This window comes from Asterias rubens, chromosome 12 (genome assembly GCF_902459465.1).
Source record: "Asterias rubens chromosome 12, eAstRub1.3, whole genome shotgun sequence".
Classification (NCBI taxonomy): domain Eukaryota; kingdom Metazoa; phylum Echinodermata; class Asteroidea; order Forcipulatida; family Asteriidae; genus Asterias; species Asterias rubens.
In genome coordinates, this window is record NC_047073.1 from 12,605,531 (window position 1) to 12,628,409 (window position 22,879).

A 22,879-nucleotide genomic window follows, 5' to 3' on the forward strand; every position below is an offset into this window, starting at 1 on the left:
GAAAATGTCCGTGTCCGTTATTGGTCCAAGAATAATTCTAGCGATCCCATGACAAGAAATCTTGCAGTATGCTTCTGGTTATTTATGGATACACATTACATTAAATACATATTAGCAAAAAAATAGAGTACATGTATTAATTCGAGGTTCCGATTGGGATGACTGTGAATATTATTCAGGCAATTAAGAAACATAACATGCTTGATAATTTCAGCTATGTTTATTTTTGGGGAGCAGATTAGGTCCCCTATGAAGACTTTGATATTGAAACTGTTGACCTGAGTTCTCACTTGGGACACAGAGTCCCAAAGGGGTGGCCAGAAAACCTTTGAAACTGGTGTGACAGGAAAATCTTTAATCCCAGGAATTCTGTCTCCGAAAACTGCGCCCTCTGTTGAACCATATTAAATCAATGCTAAATAAGTTTATATATAGGGGACAACAACACAGGGAAATACTTCTCTAGTACACCGGTGTGAGATGCAATTGTGTCCGCCACGCAATACTGTCCGATCCAGACACTTTTGCATATGCAATCGTGTCCGGGCTATGCAAAAACCGTCCGGTGGACATTTACATGACTGTACATGTATGTGTGCGCGTAAGCGAGCGTGCATGCACTGAACTTACGTATATGGAGCATGATTATTCACGTATTTTATGATTGCAGCGAATACCCAACAGCCGAACATTTCCCATGTCATTCATTACATGCACTTAGCATGTAAACAAAAAATGACGAACACGGTTCCGTCGACCAAGGGCGTTTAATTGAATGTCAGACAACACCGTCAAGTTGTCCACGGAAGAGTTGTCCGAACGTACGAGTTGTCCGACGGACGAGTTGTCCGACGGACGAGTTGTCTGGTCTCCGTTTAATTTCTTACAAGGACACTTTTGCATGAAGTGGACACATCTGCATATGCAAATGTGTCCGGGCAGACACAATTGCATTATGCAGCAGCGTCCGGACGGACACGATTGCATATGAAAAACCGTCTTGTGGACATTATTGCATATGTAATAATGCATCCGGATAGTATTGCATATAATAGGACATAATTGCATGCCCGTTTCGCTTTTAATGAAGAGCGAACTGTGTTAGTATTGACGATCACACAAAATCCAAAGTATATGATAACCGTTTATACTGAAACGCCCAATTTCGATGTCACTTTTTTTTTGCCAAGTATCGCCATAAAAACTAGTGGGCATTTGTGTGTGTTTTTTGCAAAGCCAAGGTTTCGAAGGCTTTTTTTTTGCCAAGTACCGCCATAAACATTCAGTGGGCATTTGTGTGTGTTTTTTTGCAAAGCCAAGATTCCCAAGCGATTGGGTATTATCTCTTTTGACTGCCAACTTTACATTATGCCTGACTATACTAAATCCACGGTCCAATTAAAGACCTTTCAAAACACAATTTTTTAGTGAACACCAACAACTCTGTGGTTACCGCTCGATAGTCCGAAGGTTCGATGGTCCGAAGGTTCAATAGTTCGAAGGTCCGTTAGTCCGAAGGTTCGATAGTCCGAAGGTTCAATAGTTCGAAGGTCCGACAGTCCGAAGGTTCGATAGTCCGAATGGCCTGTTAGTCCGAAAATAGGATAAGGTTAAATATTCCGAAGGTTCGGTAGTCCGAATTGACAATAAGGTTCGATAGTCCGAATTGACAATAAGATTCGATAGTCCGAATCGACAATAAGGTTCGACAGTCCGAATTGACAATAAGGTTCGACAGTCCGAATTGACAATAAGGTTCGATAGTACGAATCGACAATAAGGTTCATTATTCCGAATCGACAATAAGTTCGATAGTCCGAATCGATAATACACACGCGCCATTACCCATTGCCTGTGTATAATTTTTTTTGGTTCGCCATGGACGCGGTAACGATTTCACGTTCGAAAGCCGACGCGCAGAAAATGCACACGGGAGATAGGCTTTGGACGCGCTAAATGTCACGTGCCGACGGCAACAAGTCACGTGACCACGGCAACGCACAGAAAGTGAACAGGGGAGATAGGCCAATGGCGGACCCATGCCAGAACCCGTGTATGTACGCGCGGCCGATCTAGTTATTTCAGTTATTTTAATTTTATATCTATGAACAAAACGAACTTCTTATTTAAATTGCCCTACGGTGTGCGTCTTTCGATCCTTATTATCCAAACTTATTATCGATTCGGACTATCGAACCTTATTGTCAGTTCGGACTATCGAACCTTATTGTCAATTCGGACTATCGAACCTTATTGTCAATTCGGACTATCGAACCTTATCGTCGATTCGGACTACCGAACCTTATTGTTGATTCGGAATAATGAACCTTCGGACTGTTGAACCTCGTTTTTGTTTCGAACTATCGAACCTTCGGACCAACTAACCTTTTTAAAATTCGGACTACCGAACCTTCGGACCAGTAAACCTTCGGATCGATGAACCTTCGGACTAATGAACCTTCGGACTATCGCATCATATGTTCGGATTAACGAACCCTATTACATTTTCGGACTAATGAACCCCCTCTTATGGAAAATTTGCGCGTTCGGACTATCGAACCTTCGGACTATTGCACCTTCGGACTAACGGACCTTCGGACTATCGGGCGGACCCCAACTCTGTTACATCGAGCAAATTATACTCAACAACAAATCACTCCATTCAGAAATTACCCGAATGATCAACCAATCGTGTGTGCGTGTATGTGTTTTTCACTGCGTTTAGTCTTTGACTAAATTTGACTGCCGTTTGTGGTCAAACCCAATCGGGTGACCCTATGATGGGTTTCTTCACTAGTGATTAAATACACTGGACACTATTGATAATTTTTTTAAGATTAGTCTCCACAGTTGGTGTATCTCAACATTATGCAGAACAGTTAAACCTGTACAAAATTTGAGCTCGATCGGTCGTCGAACTTGCGAGATAATAGTAAAAGCTAAACACACCTTTGTCGCACCACGGTCTAAATCTGAGATCTCGAAATCAAGTTCGTGGAAAATTACTTCTTTCTCGAAACCTACGTCACTTCAGAGGGAGCTGTTTCTCACAATGTTTTATACTATCAACCTCTCCCTATTACTCGTCACCAAGAAAGATTTTATGATTATAATTATTTTGAGTAATTACCAAAAAATTTCACTGCCTTTAAACTATTGCATTCAGGATAATTAACTTAATGTAACCCCCCCCCCCCCCCCCCCCGGATAGCAGCCGTTAAGTTCTTACATCAAAATATATCACTATATTAAAGCCATTGGACACTTTCGGTACAGAAAAAAAAAAAAAATTACAGAAGGTAATGGTGAAAGACTTCTCTTAAACTATTAGTCCATGAAATGCTTTACTTTTTGAGAAAACGGTAAATTAATATAAATTCTCGTTAGCGAGAATTACGGATTTATTTTAAACACATGTCATGACACGGCGAAACGTGCGCAAACAAGGGTGGGTTTTCCCGTTTTTTTCTTCCGACTCCGATGACCGATTGAGCCTAAGTTTTCACAGGTTTGTTGTTTTATATATAAGTTGTGATACACGAAGTGTGGGACTTGGACAATACTGTTTACCGAAAGTGTATAATGGCTTTAAGTGACTGGTAACTTTCCCTTTGTTCCCATGACCGTAGTTCCTATCGTTGTGCGTGAAGATGCAGGGTCTCTTCAACTTGTTTTTGTTTCAAGACAAATGTTGACAAAAATGGTTATGCATTCTAAATATTGTCCGTGTGTACTTTGAATGTGTTCGCAGCGCCAATAAATTATAAAGTCATATGGGTATCATTTGATATGAAATATTGTCTTGATCGGACAACAATTAGCTTGAGAACTTTGTGTTTACTTTGAATCTTCAACCTTTTGGTTGTTCGTTGTGATTTTTGAGTGGTCTGGATGAAAATTTGGCAAGAATTAAACTTGATAGTTCCTCTTATTAGCTAAACAGGAAATACAGATGTTTATCGCAAACTGATTTGGGGGAAAAACTGTTTTACAACGGTTCTCAAAAGTTATTATTGTATGCAATCATTTTGTGTGTTGTGTTCTTACGTTTCCTTGTACAGTATTGGTAAGGGTTTTTAAAGTAAGGATCATTTATCTGCAACCATAATCGGGTTGGATTCGTTATAAAATAAATCATTTATAAATTACATCACGTAATCCTTTAAACCAATAATGATTTGATTTTTTTTAAAGTAAAAAGCTAAATATAAAAAAGAACCAGTATAGTAAAAAACGACAAACACTAAACATCGTTATTGATAAGGATAACACATGGTTAATATGAACTGACAGCGCTACATATTGCCTAACCATCCACGAAGACAATGGGAAAACTGAAACCTTTGCATATTCCTGTTATATCTTCATTTTTTGTTGTATGCCTCCTGGCCCACACAATGGATTCAATACATAGTTTTACTGTTTCCTTCTTGAAGTATAGATTTGATCAAACTAAACATGAGCTTCAATTCTAAAGTTAAAACGTCAGCAATGTTGAAACAGTGTTAACGCGTAAATACACAACGAGTTGAAATGTCACTAATTTGTTCCTCTTCTTTCCCTTTGGATTCGTAATATTTTATGATTTATTTAATCACCACCATATTATTAATATTTAAAGTAATAGCATTTCCTGTAGGCTTTATGAAGACATGGTTATGTTTTGTTTTGTTCGCTGCCCTATAACTGCGCGGTGTCCACTACGATTTGCATGATTTTTTTTTTGTCAACTCGGCCTTGCGATCTTTACATTCTCAGATGGGCTTGGGTCGACCTCCCTTTTGACAAGGAAGATGATGTCAGGTATGTCACACAACGTTTGATTTAAAAACAATATTGAGATTTCATAATATTTCATAATAATACATGATCGGTCGAGATTTGAGAATTTAATAGAGACATACATGCATTTACCAAGTGCAAGTTGTATTAAACTTTATTAACGGCAATCAATAGAAACCATGTCAAGTCTTACTCCTTGTCAAAAGACAAATTAATTTTTCATTTCTCTTGTAAAATGTCTTCCCGTATTCCCCGCTCGCTTTACTGTAAATAATAAAGCCGATTTTTATTCTGGATTGGAGGCAACAATTTGTAACAAAAGTGTATTCCGTTTGTGCTAAATAAACGTTAGCACGCGTATACAAGTACAAATCAGGTTCAGTATCTTAGCTAGACTAATTAAGGAAACATGATATTGTAATGATGTGCAATTCAAACGAAACATTTCCGGAATTAATGTTTTGATAACATCTTTTAAAAAGAGCAACAGACACCAGGATTTCCTGCCCTGTTCTCCGAGGAGGAACTATCCATAACAAGTTGTTTAACAACGATTAAGCAAATTTGGCAGACGGTCAACTTCAACAATCTTCATCTAAAAAACAATAATTATCCTCCATTGGTTAACAATAAATTGCATAAGTTCCTTATTCAATTGTATGAGTAATATAAATGATTTTCCTTCTCAGAGTGGATTATATTAAGCAAGAGAGAGCAGTCAGTGTCGCCTTACAGACAGCCATGGCAGGACAACTTCATGTGAAACTCAAGCTGATTTTCATATTGTTGGGAATTTTTGAAGGTATGTACCCTTGAGGTTTTTGTTTTTCTTTCTTGACAAGTTAACTTCTGTTTATTACGATGCCATGACGTCGCCGTAAAAGTAAACAAATAAACAATCGTAAACTCAAATAAACGGGTTCAATTTAATTGAAGTTTTTTTAATAGAAACTTTTATTTATGAAGTTTCTGAAGGCCAAAAATGTACCGAACGGGGTATTACAATTAGGCCAAAACTGTACCGAACGGGGTATTACAATAAGGCCAAGACTGTTTGACACCACTTTCACTTTTACTTCAAAGGGTAATCAGTGCGGCACGACTCGATTAGAGTTTAGAAATTCGTGTAACGAGTATACGCCTACTACAACAATTATAAACGCCTTTTGTATTGACATTCTCCTAAAGTTGTATTTACAAAGGTGTAGTTATAGTTTTGAAAACAAAACCAACATCACAAAACCTCGGCCCAATGCTGTGCATGGGTTTGGACCGAGTCATCGTTTCTAAAGAATGCGGCCGGCTGCGGAGCGCCGCTTACAGGCAGTGGACTTAAAAAAAGAAAACAGAACTCAAAACAAAGTATAACTCTTTGATTTGATCATTTAGTTGTTTGTTTAAACTTTAAGAAACAGCGAAGCTTAACATTTTCAAGCAGTAGTGGTATTATTAAGTTTACAGTGACTTATCTTAGCATTAAATGTTTCGGACACGATAGGTAAATAAATTGTTAGCTTAAAACGTTCTTGGTAACGATCAAAGGAGAGCAGTTGATAGAAAAAAGACTCACCCTGAAGTAATGCAAGTTTAAGAAAGAGGTAAATTCTCACCCAATCATCAAAATGTTTCAGCTAAAGCCTTTATAAGTCAGTTCAGGTAAATAATTGACATAGTTGTTCACGGTCAAAAATGATTTTTTTTTTTATACTTTGTGGGTTGAAGGGCCTTGGGGTGCAAGTAAACAAAATTGTATTTTCAATTATATATATGGCCCGTTGCCATGGTTACGGCTCATTTTGTGTTTTGGCCATTTTAGGCCGATTTTGGGGTCTGAAAAACTGGTTTTTAGCTCATATTTACAACTCCACCCCACCAAAATGCAAAATTATTTCACATTAAATTATTATTATATAAATACAAAGCATCATCCTTGGCCTTTCTTGAAAAAAATAATTATTGCCTTAAATATCATTCTTGTGCTATTTTTGCACCATGCATTACAGTGTGTTTTTAGAACTTGCAAAATCGGCATTTTTACCCTATTTTTGGACCCCAAAATGTCAATTTGCCAGGGGTCCCAGAAAATTTTCCTTTCGGTTGTGATGAGGGGCAACATTGGTCTTTTCATATCTGGTGAGAACAATTTGGGCAATTGTATCCTGTGGTGACAGTACTGCCTCAAAACTAGACTTGTTTCCCCAAAAAGTAAAAAATGCTTTTTAAGGGTCTTTTCACATATTGACATACGTGTCCACGGTAAAAACAAAAAGGAATATTTTTCTAATACTTTGTGGATGGTAGGGACTTGGGGTCCAAATAAACTGAAAAACTGTTGTTTTTTTTTTTTTTTAAGTTAATATTTACAACTCCACCCCACCAAAACGCAAAAATATTTCATAAAACCTTTTACATCACTACAAAGTATCATCCTTGACTTTATTTGAGAAATTATTGCTATAAATTTCACCCTTGTGCTATTTCTTTAGAACATTAGAGTATGTTTTAGAACTTGCAAAATCAACATTTTTACAATCTTTTTTGCCCTCAAAATTTCATTTTTTTCAGGGGTCTCATGTCGGTTTTGATTAGGGCCAAAATTGATCTTTTTATTTCTGGTAAGAAAAACTTTGGCAATTGTATCTTGATGTAACAGTACTGTTTTAAAATTAGGTGTTTTTTCCAAAACAGAAAACTGCATTTTGAATTGTTGTTTTTTTTCTCTTCATATTGAATTTATAACATTAAAAAGTAATAATGCTATCAATCCTGTAGCTTTTCCTAAGCACTCTGTAGGCTTGGTGAATTACCGAACATTGATCAGGAACTGTTGATGACCTAATTTAAGAATTTTCCCGGCCCAGCCCCAATCATATTTCTTGACATTGCATAAAACAATGTTTTGTGAATAGTGCCTCTTTTTTGAAAGTGTTCCCTTTCGGTTGTGATTGGGACGATTATTGGTGTTTTCATGTCTTCTGGAGAGAAACACTTGGGTTTATTGGATCCTGTTGTGACACTACCTGCCTCAAATATAGTAATTTTTCCAAAAACAATGCATGCTTGTTAAAAGTCTGGCACTGTTGCCATGACCTTTGAGTAATGAACACAAAGTTTTTATTTAAACATAATGGTATCCAACCAAGCCATAACCAATGCTTTGCCACTGAGAGTTCTTGTTTTGACTACTTTACCTACTGTACAGGTTTGATTCCCATTGCAAGTAGGGTGTGGTGAGCCTTCTTTACAAGTTATCTTTAATACAGGGCCTACTCTCCCTGCCTGCTACCAAATGTAAAACTTTTCATAGAGATGGAGATCATAAACAACATCTATAGTGTATGTGCTTGAGGCAGATGGTTTGGAGCATCCAATCCTGTCCAACACAAATGTGGGAAATTGAAAGCCTCCGCTTATAAGTGTTGGAAAAAGTTTGCCAAGATCTTATTACAATGATACTAACGATTTGCAAGATGAGCGTAAGAGATCATTTAAAAGAAACACTTTGCTTGGGATCGGTCAAGTTGGTCTTTGAAATGTGTTTGTAACCGTTTCTTATAAAATGTATATGGTTAAAAAGATGTTTTTGAGTGTTACTTGTGTGGATCTAATTATATTTTACTTTTAAAATATCTTTCTAATCATATGCATTTTGTAAAAAACGGTTCAAACGCTTTTCAAAGACCAACTCGACCGATCGAAGGCAACGTGTTCCTTTAATGAAACAACATGAAAGAAGTTGTAAATACTTGCTCCTGCTCAACATAAATAAGTAAGATGCAATTGCAGTGACAACAGTTTATTCATCCAAGTTTGGTTATTTTTTCCAGTCACTATCTTACTAATTCATATTGTTATATATGTCTCTGAGAACGATCAACAAAAAACATTGTCAAACATTACCTGCTGAATTGTTTATCACGTTAAATAAACCAACTCTTGTATTGTTTGCAACAGTACTATTAAAAGGAACCCCACCATGGATGTGGGAACTGCTTACAGAAGGCCAAAGCAGGTGAATGGACATTTAAGCCCTTTTCACACGAGAGCCGAAGACCAACGTCCCTTGTTGTGGGCGCCAGTTGTCTGTCAACTTCTAAGATTTAGGTCATCAACAAGTTCTGATCAATGTTGGGTAGAATGCACTAATAAGCCTACAGAGTGCTTATGAAAAGCTGCCAGATTGATATTATAAATTCAAAATGAAGCAAATATTTCCAAATGCATTTCTCTCTGTTTTGGGGGAAAAGGGTCTATTTTTGAGACAGTACTGATACATCAGGATACAAATGCCCAAGTTTTTCTAACCAGAAAAAAAAGACAAATTTTGGTCCTAATCTAAACCGAAAGGAAAATATTCTGAGACCCCTAAAAAAAAAATGATGGCAAAAATGTGGAAAAAATGTTGATTTTGCAAGTTCTAAAAACATGCTCTATTGCACGTTCTAAAAATAGCACAAGTGTGAAATTTATAGCAATAATTTGTTGTCTCAAGTAAAACCAAGGATGATAATTTGTAGTGATGGGAAAGGTTTAATGAAATATTTTTGTTTTTTGGTGGGGTGGAGTTGTAAATATTAACAAAAAAACAGTTTTTCAGACCCCAAAACCGGCCTAAAGTGGCCTTATAACAAATGAGCTGTTACCATGGTAACGTGTTATATTATAATTTGAAATGTAAGTTTTGCTTATTTTGACCCCAAGTCCCTACCATCCACAAATTATTAGACAAATATTCCCTTTTTTTTTACCGTGGACACATTATTTCAATATTATGTGAAAAGACATTCACGTTTTGGGGAAAAAAATCTAGTTTTGAGGCAGTACTGTCACAACAGGATACAATTGCCCAAGTTTTTCTCACCAGATATGAAAAGACCAATTTTGGCCTTATCCCGACCGAAAGGAAAATTTTCTGAGACTCCTGGCAAATTGATATTTTGGGGTCCAAAAATAGGGTAAAAATGTCGATTTTGCAAGTTCTTAAAACATACTGTAATGCATGATGCAAAAATAGCACAAGGGTGATGTTTAAAGCAATCATTTTTTTTCTCAAGGAAGGCCAATGATGATACTTTGTAGTGATACAAAAGGTTTTTTGAAATAATTTTGCATTTTGGTGGGGTGGAGTTGTAAACATGAGCTAAAAAACAGTTTTCAAACCCCAAAATCGGCCTAAAATGGCCAAAACACAAAATGAGCCGTATCCATGGCAACGGGCTATATATAGAATTGAAAATGCATTTTTTTTTACTTGCACCCCAAGGCCCTTCAACCCACAAAGTATACAAAACAAATCATTTTTTGACCGTGAGCAACTATGTCAATTATTTACCTGAACTGACTCTTAGTTATACATCTGCAGAAAGAATACAAAGTTGTGCAATAAGAACGTTTGTTTTTCTCTTGCAACTTCAATGACTAATATCGAGCCCAATTTTTTTTTTTTTTCTGTTTAATAAATATTGTATGCATATGTTGGGATACACCAAGTGAGAGCACTTCAGTCTATGACATTATTACCAAACATGCCATCCAGTGCATTTAGCCGACATTTAGCCGACATTTAGCCGACATTTACTTCTAACTGTTTGTAATTTGTGTTTGTTTTGAGATTTTGTTTTCTTCTAACGGAACATGTCGCTCATTTTTAACAATTCTCCAGGCGTGTCATCAGCAGTGGTAGACTTTACCAGCGTGACAGCTACCAGCGTGACAGCTACTGGCTCGCTGAAGAGAACTCAATACGTATTCATTGCAAGTTATTTGGTGACTGGTGATGAGACCACAGCAGACAACAATGAAGAACTTGGTTTAACACGATTCATACGGACGGGTAAAGATACCGACATGACTGGGTGGACGGATTCTTCTGGTTCTTTCCCATCGACATTGCCAGACAATGTAAAGAGGAATATGTATAAAGTTATCAGTAACGCAACAGGAAGCGTCGGTGTGTTCGAATGGACGTATGGCTCCAACACAGTGAAAACGATACGGATGAGATCCACAGGTGAGTGATTCAAATGTGAATCGAGCATGTGACTAAGTTTTGCATTTATCAGAAGAGCATTGCATGTGAATATACTTTGTTCAATTTGAGAATCACTGATACCGGTTAAAGATCAACTTAAGCTATTTTTTTCTATTAGCTTTTTGTGGTTTTCTAGTAGAAAGGTGAACCGGTGTGTAACAATTGAATTTGTCTTAAGTAAAACTTACATAAAGTAAACCTTTGAACACTGTCACGCTTTGCAAAAGGACGAGTTTTAGGTGAAAAATCCAAAGCGCCATACGAATCAAAACGGCATTGTCGTAAAAAAAAAAAGCGTCAAAGGTAATAATCATCAATGGTCCACGATGTTACTATACGTCACAGTAAGGACTATAGATTAACACGGAACACAACTGAGTGTGCTTGTTCGGGTACAACTAAATTTGAGCGCACGAAATTTGAGCTCCACATAATGTCTCGCTCTTTAAATTCTGTTGTGTCCTTTAAATCATTTCCTTCGATAAAATTTATTTGTGTTTCGAGCAGACGAATTGAGTTTAGGTGCACAAAATGAATTCTGAGTTCAATAAAAAAAATCACTAAGCGTCTGAAACATTTGACTTTTTAGTGCTAACATGATTTTGTCAGCACGAAATGTTTTTGAGCGCACATAATGAAAAACTAAAAGTGGGTTTCTGTCCAATGTCCTATGAACAACAGTTAACGATAATTAAGGAATGGAAGTGGTTACTATAAATTCGTCAAGAAACATGCAATCTTATATTATGCTTTCTTTTTATAGTTTTTGTTGTAACTGACTTCATGGATTGAGTGCCACTATCATATTTTTTGTATGCAGTTGCCAGAATATATTATGTGCCTCCTTTACTCATTTTTTATTTAGCAGATTTGTTTGCGACTGCCGGAAAGCGTTCTGTTGAATATTATTTCAAAGACTAATTGGAGATGACTTCGCGATTCAGCTTGTTTAATTTGCACAAGATACGTGCGCTGTATAACAATTCATTATTAATACTATTAATCACGAGGTGGGAGTGTCGTGGCCGAGCGGTTAAGAGCACCGAATTCAAACTCGGGTGTTTCTGATCAGGAGAGTGTGGCTTCGTCTCCCCAGCCGTGACACTTGTGTCCTCAAGCAGGACATGTTATGTATAATTTTAAACGCATGTAAAAGAACCCCATGCACTTATCGAAAAGAGAAGGGATTCGCCCCGGCGTTCCTGGCTCTAGCTGCTGTATGCGCGCCGTAGCACCTTGTAAATCCTTACAAGGTGCTAAATATTTTGGTATCAGAATTAATCTCTGCAATAACCTAATTGTCTGAAAATGTGTATTACTCAGTGCCTTGGGAACCTTGTTTTGTGGGTACGTGCGCTATATAAGACTTCGATATTACTAGTAGTAGTCACTGTGACTCACAACCCAAAAGCACATCACACAGAACGCAACCACCGGTACAAATTATCCCAAGCAATAATTAAATGTGTACCGTTTTTGCACGGAGAAGCTTTCCGGGCCGGTGCCGGAGTGTCTTTTGGTAAATGTTTACAAAAAAAATTTTTTTATTATGAGTACGCATTATGTTTATGCTTATTATGCCATTAACAAATAAAGTTGACATTAATGCTAACCATGGTGCAATCTGTTTTGTCATTTTGACATCCACAGCATCCCTGCTACCAAACTTCGTTAGCCGTACTGTGAACCGTGTGGATCCCGTTAGTCTCGTCGTTACCAAAAACCCAACGTTTGACAACAACAACCTGAGGAGCAAATGGAGGAAAAATGGCGTGGTCCTTATTAAACAAAACAAACTGAAATTTTACATAAGAAGCGCCAGTACCACCGACAGTGGTATTTACGAGTGTCATTATCAACATGAACGCGACAAAGGAAATCAGGCGCTACTGAGGTTAATTGTGAGGGGTAAGCAGAATGAAACTTTTGTCAATTTTTTAAGATATCAATCTGTGAGGTTACTATTGTTGAATATGGAACAACCTCTCAGTACTCATCAGAAATTGTAACTCTTTGCCTTTATTCAAAAAAAACCTCTCAAAACTCACTTGTATCGGGTGTAATTTGTTGTTTTTGTAGTTACATTGGTCTTTCTCTTTCCAGCGCTTTGATCTTGATGTAAAGGCGCTTTATAAATATTTAGTTGTATGTATGTTGTATGTTGTCTAGATATACTGGGCTGCTATCACTTACATTTAAAGGCAGTGGACAATATTGGTAATTACTCAAAATAATTATTAGCATAAAACCTTTCTTGGTAACGAGTAATGGGGAGAGGCCGGTAGTGGAGTGGAGTAGGTTTCGAGAAAGAAGTAATTTTCCACGAATTTGATTTCGAGACCTCAGATTTAGAATTTGAGGTCTCGAAATCAAGGCTGAAAGCACACAACTCCGAGTGACAAGGGTGTTTTTTCTTTCATTATAATCTCGCAACTTCGATGACCGGTTGAGCTCAAATTTGCACAGGTTTGTTATTTTATGCATATGTTGAGATACACCAAGTGAGGATACTGGTCTTTGACAATTACCAAAAGTGTCCAGTCCCTTTAAACTTACTACTACGTCCCGATAACATTGCTTCACTTCCATGCAAAGATGTTGATAGCTATTTTTTTGAAAGAAATGCAGAGACAAAAATTAACAGACCAAGCTTACGGAACTGTCGGGTTCAATCAGGAAACTAAGGCAATGGTCAATCCACCTGCTGAGCATTCTAGTTGGGGAGGGGGGGGGGCAACTATTTGTGTGCTGGTTTTACGCTAACGTGGAGTTATAGTAAACGTTTGACACTGTTTTTTCTTTGATAAAACAGGATGCCCACAAAATAACTATGGCCCATCGGACTGTAGCAGCGAGTGTCCGAGATGTCTTAATGGTGGCGTTTGTGATGACGTTGGTGGTGACTGCATTTGTCCACCTGGGTTTAGTGGTGAGCTCTGTGAAACAAGTGAGTACACAAAGACGAACATTTTATTGAAGTTGACTTTACAGAAAACAGAAACACTGTCAATTGGAACAGCGTATCGATATCAATCTAAACTTGCAACATAAAAGTTGAATCATTCCTGTGTTGTCAGCACAATCCATATTATAGTCTCTTCTACTAGCAGTCGGGTAGCCAAATTGATATTTTACCGTCTCTTTGATAGACCAATGTAGTCCTATTATGGGGTATGGAAAACTGCCCGCAGGTAGTGTTTTTGGAAGAGTTATTAGTGCCACAAGCTGGGTTTTTAACACGACAAAAACTCATTCTGTTTACCCAGTCTGCTCTAAAGAAGTTTCATCCATATCAATATACCACTAGTAATTTTAAATGGTTGTTCATATTATGTGAATTGAACTTGTAATTGTACTAGTAAAAGGACCGAACCGCTTTGGCCAAAAAGGGAGCCTTCGCTGCGACGCTGTTGGGTTGCCTACCGATGGTTCTACCTGCAAAGGAATGCTGTTCTGTTTACCGGATCCATACGGATGCAGCTGTGCCGCTGGGTACCAGGGACTTGAGTGCAAGGAAGGTACATTTATAACTCAAACAATCGGACGAAAAAAAATCAAAAGTGTGCCGTTGATAGAATAACATATTCATAAGCTAAACGCAAACAATATTTGAATCTGCTAAGAACAAAATACAGCTTCCCAAGAAAACAGAAATCACCTATCCCTTCCCCCACTGTCCTGAACGACTATGTTCAGATCAAGATAGTTGCGTGTCTAGAACTTTTAAGTCGGCTTTAGGAGGATATCACTATACTGAGGTGGCACTGAATAAAAACATCGAGTACACAATCGCTAGATCCAACCACGCGGACTTTATTACCATGGATTTAGAATCCCTCTAGAATTGTTTGGGTTCATTCGGTGTACATTTTCTGGGCAAAAAGCTTCAATGTACCAGGCGTCGATAAACAGACAGCCAGCATTCGGTTTGTTTTTAGCACTTTTCTTTGGTTCTTTCTTAACTGGTTCAGATTGTGAGAATGGAACATACGGTGCCAACTGTGCCCAGAACTGTCACTGTGCCGACGGTGCGTCATGCGACGGTACAACGGGTGAATGTGATGGAGACTGTGCAGCAGGATACAAAGGAGATAACTGTCAAGGTACGGATTATAGCTGGAAATTGGAAATTTAAGAAACACCGAATTTGATATTCAACGTCTACATTAATAATCATCATGTATCTATTCCTATTTCCCAGTACAATGTACCTCTGGTGAATTCGGTTTGAACTGTGCCCAGACTTGTCACTGTGCGGACGCGTCATGTGATGGCACAACGGGTCGGTGTGACGGAGACTGTGCATCGGGATACACAGGAGACAACTGCCAAGGTACGTGTCACAGGTTTTTACCTCTTTTAAATAATCAAGAGCCTACGACGTGGTTCCATTAAGAATATCGGAATGTTTGCTAAGAAAGAAAACACAACAGACAGCAATTTAGTTAGATTCTCTTCTCTCTCAAATAGTTATTATTATTATGAAAATTATCTCAATATCTCAATATCAAAGATTCAACAAATACAATACAATACATTCAGTTATAAAAACAATCAATAAGGCAGTGGTTCAAAATCATATTAACTCCTTCAGTATTATCAACGGTTCACAACTGTCCGAAATGATATTTGAGTGGCAATTCACCAAGGTGAAACAACACGTAAAAATACTCAACAACATATGAGGTTTGTAAAAGGAAACAACAATAAGAAATACTGAAGCAGTTAATGGCAACGAAAATACACAATGATATATAATAGGTCTTAGCTGGTTCCGCGCTTCAACTGGACTTGGCAGAGACTCTGTCTTGGGAGGTCGACATCAGATTGGCTCCGAAGTCCAAGAAGTGACTCTGACGAATTCCAGGAAGATGACGAAGGGGGGTTGAGAGCGGGACTGGCGAAAAGTTGAACCGGGTCAACTTCCCAAGCGAGGCCTGTGGGCTGGTCTGTATCAACAGCACGTGGTAAAGATGCAAGAAGGGGACTTAGGAACGTACTTAAGGAAGTAACAAACGTTCCAAACAAAATCTACGCAAAGTGTAATTATCTAAACACTTCCAAGAAGTCTTCCTTGCACTAGGCCGATTTTCGCTCTGTTAAAAGTCTAAACTCATCATAAACAAATTCAACTATGACTTACACAAACATAAAGAACATACAATAAAATACAAATCACAGTAACACTCTTCCAGTGCATACTGATAACCTTCATGAAACTTAAACATAAGGGAACGATAAGAAATCGCCTATGCGTACATGTGGATAACACGATAGTGGTTAATCCAGATCAAAGGTCACAACTGTTTACGTGCGTAACAGCAAACAGTCGTCTAGTCTACTTAAATGGAAAGGAATGTGCTCGGACATCTTCAAGTGTGAAAAGGGGTTATCTAAGGACAATGCTTGTCCAGCACAACTAAAGTTACGTATTGCCATGGTATTGCTTAGCAAAAATGTAGGAACATACCAATAACAAAGTATATCATATACTAATCAGAAATTGTTCAATCACATAATGATCAAATGTGGAAGGCGCTATGAGTGAAATCACGGTAAAGTAACAGGTGTTTCGATAAACCAAATAGGTTCTATCAAACATAAAAACGTATCGAACGGTAAAAGAATAGCACTGAGTGTAAAAATCTAACTGCTAACTAGCAATAAATGCAATATACAACTAAATCATATCGGCAATAGAAAGTAAGAGGAATAATATACGATTAAATAGACGGAACTCCTAAAGCTTTTCCGTGCACATGCTAAACAACAAAAAGATTACACAATAAAATACTCAAGGAATCTATACATCTTAGCAGCATTGTTCGAATAATCAACATAATTGTCTAAAACTCATATTGAACTGTACCATCCATCTTGAGTCTTACTCCAACTACCTTGTCGAACAAATCTTTCAAAGTCAAATGCACAAGTGATAAATCTTATACAATAGAAAGAAATAATCAAAGCTTACCTGTATCAACAGAGCACGTGCAAGAAGGGGATTTAGGAACGTACTTAGTGAAGTAATAAAATAATGTTCCAAACAAAATCTACGCAAAGTGTAATTATCTAAACACTTTCAAGAAGTCTTCCTTGCACTAGGCCGATTTTCGCTCTGAGGATCCAGTGGAAAACGAGCCAGGATATACCAAGCTGGTCACGCACTCGGACAGGAAAGTTAAACTATGATTGGCCAGAAATATTAAAACACTAATATCCTGGTTGGGCTTGACCAATGAGAAAAGTATTAGTGGCCTAAGTTCCTAAGAAAACGTGTGGGCAGCTAAAGACAATCAAATCCGGGCACGATTCAAGGAAACTACTGACCTTGCAACAGTTATTGCAACATAGCCTCACGTCATGTCCCTGGGGGCAACCAACTGCTATGTCTTATGGTCAAGGAATTTCTCAAGGATGTGGTACTATAAACAAATGTTACTCAGAATTATAAAACTAAGAAAAACTAACACCCAAACAGGAGGTGAACGTTGAAGCAATGACTCTATAATAAACTTAAGAATCCTCGTTGGACAACTTAAACTAAATAAAATAATCTTCGTCCGACTATTAACTAAAGAAAGATTTCTTTGTCGGACTAATACGAATATGTTATAATATGCAATTTATAACAGAGTCCGACATACGGAAAAATGCCTTCAACTGAATCTTGAAATGTTAGGAAGTTCAATTTTACAATGTTTACTTTTCTGCTTTTCAGTGTGTATCGATGGCAAATTCGGCGTCAACTGTGCCCAGAACTGTCACTGTGCCGACGGCGCGTCATGCGACGGTACAACGGGTGAATGTGATGGAGACTGTGCAGCAGGATACACAGGAGATAACTGTCAAGGTAAGGGAAGAGGACATGCCTTCAGTTAACATTTGAAATGTTCGGGATTTCAAAATATGCTGTAATGTTCTCTTTCCTACTCTTCAGATTGTATCGATGGCAAATTCGGTGCTGAGTGTGCCCAGACTTGCCACTGTGCCGACAGTGTGTCATGTGATGGAACAACAGGTCAATGTAGTGGAAGCTGTGCCGCAGGATACACTGGGAACATTTGTCAAGGTATTGAATACAATACTAAGTAAGCACAAACTTGGCTTCTACTAACCATTAATGTTGAGTTGAACATTGCCTTCATAGTTTTTTGTTTTTAAAAGGAACTTGGAGTAACTCAAGTGGTTTACTGGACCAAATAATTATGGGTGTCAACTAAAGGATTGTGACGGTGTTTTTCCATTTTAGGTTAAATGCTAAGGTTTTCTTAAACGGTAAATTATGTTATACATGTACATAAACATGTGTTGTGTGCAACTATACACCAACATAATGGACATTTTAATTGAAAAGACGATGGCATTTTTTAGATATTGACGAAATTATGTAGCAAGTGTAATAAGAAAACACAATCACAGAAGTGCTACTGACATAAACGCTTCTCAGATTCCAATTGCAGGGAATAGCAACTGATCTTTTTAGAGAACATACATTACTTTGATGTGAAACGTTCCCAAAATTTTTTATGTTATCCAAAGTTGATAAGTTGATGCATGAAGCTTACCGAAAGCTGTATATTGCCAGAGTGATTACCATTTATAAGTTGTTATAATGGTGTTTTTTATTCAACAGAGCAATGTCTTCCCCATGGAGATATTATGCTATCGTGCAGTACGACTTGTACAGTATTAGGTAGGTTGCACTCATCTGCTGAACCCAGATATGTAGGCTTGTTCCCAACTCGATTTTCCCTATCTGTGATTATTTTATGATTAAATTTAGATAGGCATTGTTAATCTTCAAATCTTTAAATGGTCTGATAAATTTTCTTCCCAATGTGTCTTCCCTATTTTAAACTTTTTTGGGGTCCCATATTTGCTGATGTTTTTTGTTTGTTAGAGCAAAGTATTATGACTTACTGTTTATATCCTGTTTTTATCCTGCATTGCATTTTGCATTATTCTTATTGTAGCTCAGTCCTGTCTCTCTGCATGGATGTATTAAAGTGAGGCGTGGTCTCCAAGGTCAATGTAATCATGGCATTTAAGGGATTAGTTCATACACTGGCTCATTTTCACTTATGAGCAGTGACTGTGTGAAGTGAATTGTATACGCTCTTCACGATGTAATACACTCGGAATGTTCCAATTAATTTCAGATCCCAACATGATACCCCGACGTCTCAGTGTGTCTTCTTATTCTGCTGACGATTCATTCACTCACACATTATCATGGGAACCGGTAATCTGCCCAGCAAAAGGCTTCAGTATTGTGAACTACGTATATAAGGTCCTTGATGGACGTGGGAGTGAAGTTGAACCTGTTGAAATCGAGGGTACTTCTGTAAACCTTCACTTGACACATTGCACAAGATATCAACTCGAAGTTGCTGCACGAACGAGTAAAGGCATCGAGATTTACAGTGAAGAAACCTACACGACTAAATCAACGGGTAAATATCTCTTAAATAAGTCAGTTCGGTATATGTTATAATTATTGTGCGTTTAGTTGTGAGTTTAAGTTTGCATTTAACCATAGTTTCATATTAATATTTGCTGACACAATGGCGTGCATTTAGCCCTCGGGGCGCTGGCAGTTGTTTATGGACAAGTAGCAGTAGGCCTACTGAGCTACCTTGTGATCTACAAGCCTGATTATGATACGGTACACGGCAAACACGACACAAGACGCTTGATGTGCAAATAATTATTGTTTGTGTAAGTTCCGGCACAATTTTCAAAAAAATACTAAGTGAAATATAAGTGAGCAGCATTAAACTTAATATTACTACAATTTGCAACTTGCAACTAAGCGCAAAATGTGGCTATAGTTTCATACATCTTCTACTCAGGTCAGTAATAATGTTTCAAAACAAGGAAGATTAACGTCGTAGCACATATTGTCGTGGGTGTTATTATAGCCTTCTTTTCTTGTACTTGTTTGTTCTTGAAGTTCCCAATCCTGTAGCAAGCGTAACCGTGTCTCCAACAAGCCATAATCAACTGACAGTATCATGGGATACTCCTCTCACCGACAATCAGAGTCCTTGTCCTGCCACTGACTACCTGGTGACCTATGACCTTCTAAACATTGAGCAGTGTGAGGAGGTTAGTAGAGGTTTTGACACATTGAACACGACGGCTACTACAATCACCATCGACAGACTTGAAGCCTTCTCAACATACAGGGTGACTGTTACATCGAGAAACCAAGCTGGGAGTAGTACCCCCGTCTCCAGAACTATGACAACGACACAATCAAGTAAGTAAGAGTCACTTTTTGCGCTTAACTGCTCAACAACAAGAGCAAACTAACCATCTTCAAATCAACCGTATAATCAATTATATTGTATGGCTCGGATACATGGACAGTCACCCGGGAACTTGAAGAGAAACTGGATGGGTGCTATACAAAACTCATGCGGAAACGCTTCAACGTTCACTGGAGTCAACACATGACAGATACAGAACTGTACGGTAAGGAGCCAAAACTATCCACCAAAATACAACAGCATCGTCTGAGACTAGCAGGGCATTCATACAGAAGCACCAGAGAACCTGTCTCTCAGCCTATGACCTGGTCACCGAAACATGGAAGGAGAAACAGGGGAAGACAAATGGCTCAGCTATACAGATGTAGTTGCTAGGGACATCGGGGTGCTTCCAGCTGATCTTCCCAACCTAATGAGACCTAGAGAGGGATGGGCGAGCCTCAACATGATTCCGACCTCGGTCGACTAGAGACAGAGTGAGAGAGAGAGAGAGACGGGGGGGGGGGGGGGGTTAGAGAAGGGTCGATGTTACTATGGAAAGTTGTGTTTTACTTTGCTTCTATTGTGCAGAGTTTAGTTGATCTGTAAGGACTGTACCATTATTCTATAGAACTCCGCTTGTAGAGTTTTTTTTTGTCTTATGATATTTTAAATTAAATCGTTTACTGTGGTTTCATAACAGAACCAGAAGCACCAACTGTAATTGTCGACTCGACATCGACAGATTACATCGAGTTCGCATGGGAGCTTCCATGTGGAAGAACGGGTGGCAACATAACAGAGTACCGATACAAGTATAAAAAAGCAACAGACAATAAGTTCATGCAGACTACCACAACAACGGATACACGTATAAGGATAACTTCCTTAACGCCATGCACTTCATATGTATTTCAAGTGACAGCTTTGAACAGCATTGTAAAGGGAACGTGGTCCAATGAGACTAGGCAAAATACAACACAAAAGGGTAATTTATGGTATATCCAACGTCATAACAGCATAACAATAATTAATAAAGCATTATTGCAATGCAAAACTATTTTTTGTATTACCAATAATGACGTTATTATAAAAAAAACGTGTTTATTGTGCGAGCTCTTTACATTCAAAGATTGAGTAGCTGTTTGTTCAAAAAAGTGATGTCATCATTACCGCAAAGGGATGCTAGCATTTTTAAAAGTTCTACCTTCTCATTTCCCTCATTCACACAATGCCACCAACAAAACTGTTCGAATAATTATTTAGGAGAATTCAAGTCGTAGAAAAATAAATCAGCGATTACAACAGAAAGAAGTAAGTAAAATACCTGCTTGTTGTTGGCCATGTTTAGTGCATCTATTCCGTCAGCTCGTCGTAAGAGAGACGCAATGACACCTTTGTTGTTGAAAGATCTGCACATTTTCCGACTCCTCCTTATTATAAATGTGTTAATGGTCTCTTCCGACCAGGTTTCGGGATTGCGCCTACATTCAATAGCAGTAGAGTGACATCTAATACCATCAGCATCACCTGGAACCCCATCCCATGTGGTAGTAGAGGAGTTCGTGTCACTGGTTACGGCGTGAGTTTGTCTCGACAAGACGGGCAGAGCAAGCGAGACAACCTAAAGCAAGTGCCAAACACTTCTGTATCTGCACAGTTTGACCAGTTATCCCCCTGTACAACATACATTATCACCGTAACTACTGCACAACTTAGGGGTGAAGGGACATCGTTTAGCCGTGAAATAGAAACTGACTCAATCGGTACGTATGAAACGGACAGTTCATCGAAACTGATGATTCATACACACACAAAATGAAATCTGCGCAAGCGACTTATGAATGTATTAATAATGAATAACTTAATTATTCGATCATATATATATTTTTGTTTGTTTTTTGGTTGTTTTCATTTTTGTGCTCGATCCAACCAGTCATATGGAGTTTATTTTGATGAATTGATATTAGTCTCTCGCGTGCATTGACTGTTAATATTTCTTATGTTCAATAACCATGTTCCACGCTTTTGTGCATGATCATTCCAAAGTTCCAGGTGTTGTTACTGGCTTGACCATCAGTCGCATACAACATGACAGACTGAGAGTATCTTGGACAGCCCCACATGGTACCAACCCAGACACTCCATGCCTCGCCACCGACTACCTGGTGACCTATGAACTCATCAATCTGGAGCAATGTCAGGAGGTTAATGATGCCGGTGTTTCATCACTGAACACTACCGATACTTCAGTCATTATAGAAGGATTGGAAGCATACTCTACATATAGGGTCATTGTTACATCGAGAAATGAAGCTGGGAACGGAACAGCGACAACCAGATCAAAGATTACCGGCGAAAAAAGTAAGTGTGTCAGAGTGGATGCATAATTGTAATGCATGTGTTATAATTGTTTACTTTACATACAACATAAACGCACATTTATCTTTTACAGAAAGTGAAATAAATTCACTACAGTATTAATTATTTTAGAGCATTGCAATGTACATTAAATGTTGGTGATTCCAGCCACACCATCTAGACCATGCAGATTATAGTGTCATCGTCATGTTTGATTCCAACACGGGCGTTTGATTACAATACAGTTCGTGTGAGTTGGTTGAACCTCATCCGACCCTTGTGACTTGATAACAGCAACGCGGCATTTACATCACAAAGGCCATTTGAACACCCAGCAGGGTGGATATGTGCGCATTACAAGTCTTATTATCAATATTAATTAATATTTGAACAATTAAATTTGAGCTAGCTCGTTCTTTAAGATCATCGGTATGAGTTTCTGTACAACAAC

The 22,879-nt window shown here is 38.1% G+C and overlaps 2 protein-coding genes across 2 annotated transcripts; both read left to right on the forward strand.

Annotated features, from left to right (window-relative positions):
• The first annotated feature begins 10,416 nt into the window (after positions 1-10,416).
• LOC117297764 (usherin-like) lies at positions 10,417-20,086 on the forward strand. Its single transcript, XM_033780912.1, has 10 exons — positions 10,417-10,792; positions 12,464-12,721; positions 13,626-13,760; positions 14,785-14,916; positions 15,015-15,146; positions 17,535-17,666; positions 17,754-17,885; positions 18,450-18,509; positions 18,976-19,269; positions 19,770-20,086. Exons 1-10 carry the CDS (start codon positions 10,417-10,419, stop codon positions 20,084-20,086), a joined length of 1,968 nt encoding a protein of 655 aa, XP_033636803.1.
• Positions 20,087-20,235: 149 nt separating this feature from the next.
• On the forward strand, positions 20,236-22,457 carry LOC117297766 (neogenin-like). Its single transcript, XM_033780914.1, has 4 exons — positions 20,236-20,293; positions 20,771-21,055; positions 21,537-21,833; positions 22,117-22,457. The coding sequence occupies exons 1-4, from the start codon at positions 20,236-20,238 to the stop codon at positions 22,455-22,457; spliced, it is 981 nt and encodes a 326-aa protein (XP_033636805.1).
• The last annotated feature ends 422 nt before the right edge of the window (positions 22,458-22,879 follow it).

Coding starts and splice junctions, on each gene's coding strand:
- LOC117297764 (XM_033780912.1), top strand. CDS start 10,417: ATGTCGCTCATTTTTAACAATTCTCCAGGCGTGTCATCAGCAGTGGTA. Junction 12,722..13,625: donor ACTGAGGTTAATTGTGAGGG/GTAAGCAGAATG, acceptor TTGATAAAACAG/GATGCCCACAAAATAACTAT. Junction 13,761..14,784: donor TGGTGAGCTCTGTGAAACAA/GTGAGTACACAA, acceptor TAACTGGTTCAG/ATTGTGAGAATGGAACATAC.
- LOC117297766 (XM_033780914.1), top strand. CDS start 20,236: ATGCGGAAACGCTTCAACGTTCACTGGAGTCAACACATGACAGATACA. Junction 20,294..20,770: donor GACAGATACAGAACTGTACG/GTAAGGAGCCAA, acceptor GTTTCATAACAG/AACCAGAAGCACCAACTGTA. Junction 21,056..21,536: donor GCAAAATACAACACAAAAGG/GTAATTTATGGT, acceptor TCTTCCGACCAG/GTTTCGGGATTGCGCCTACA.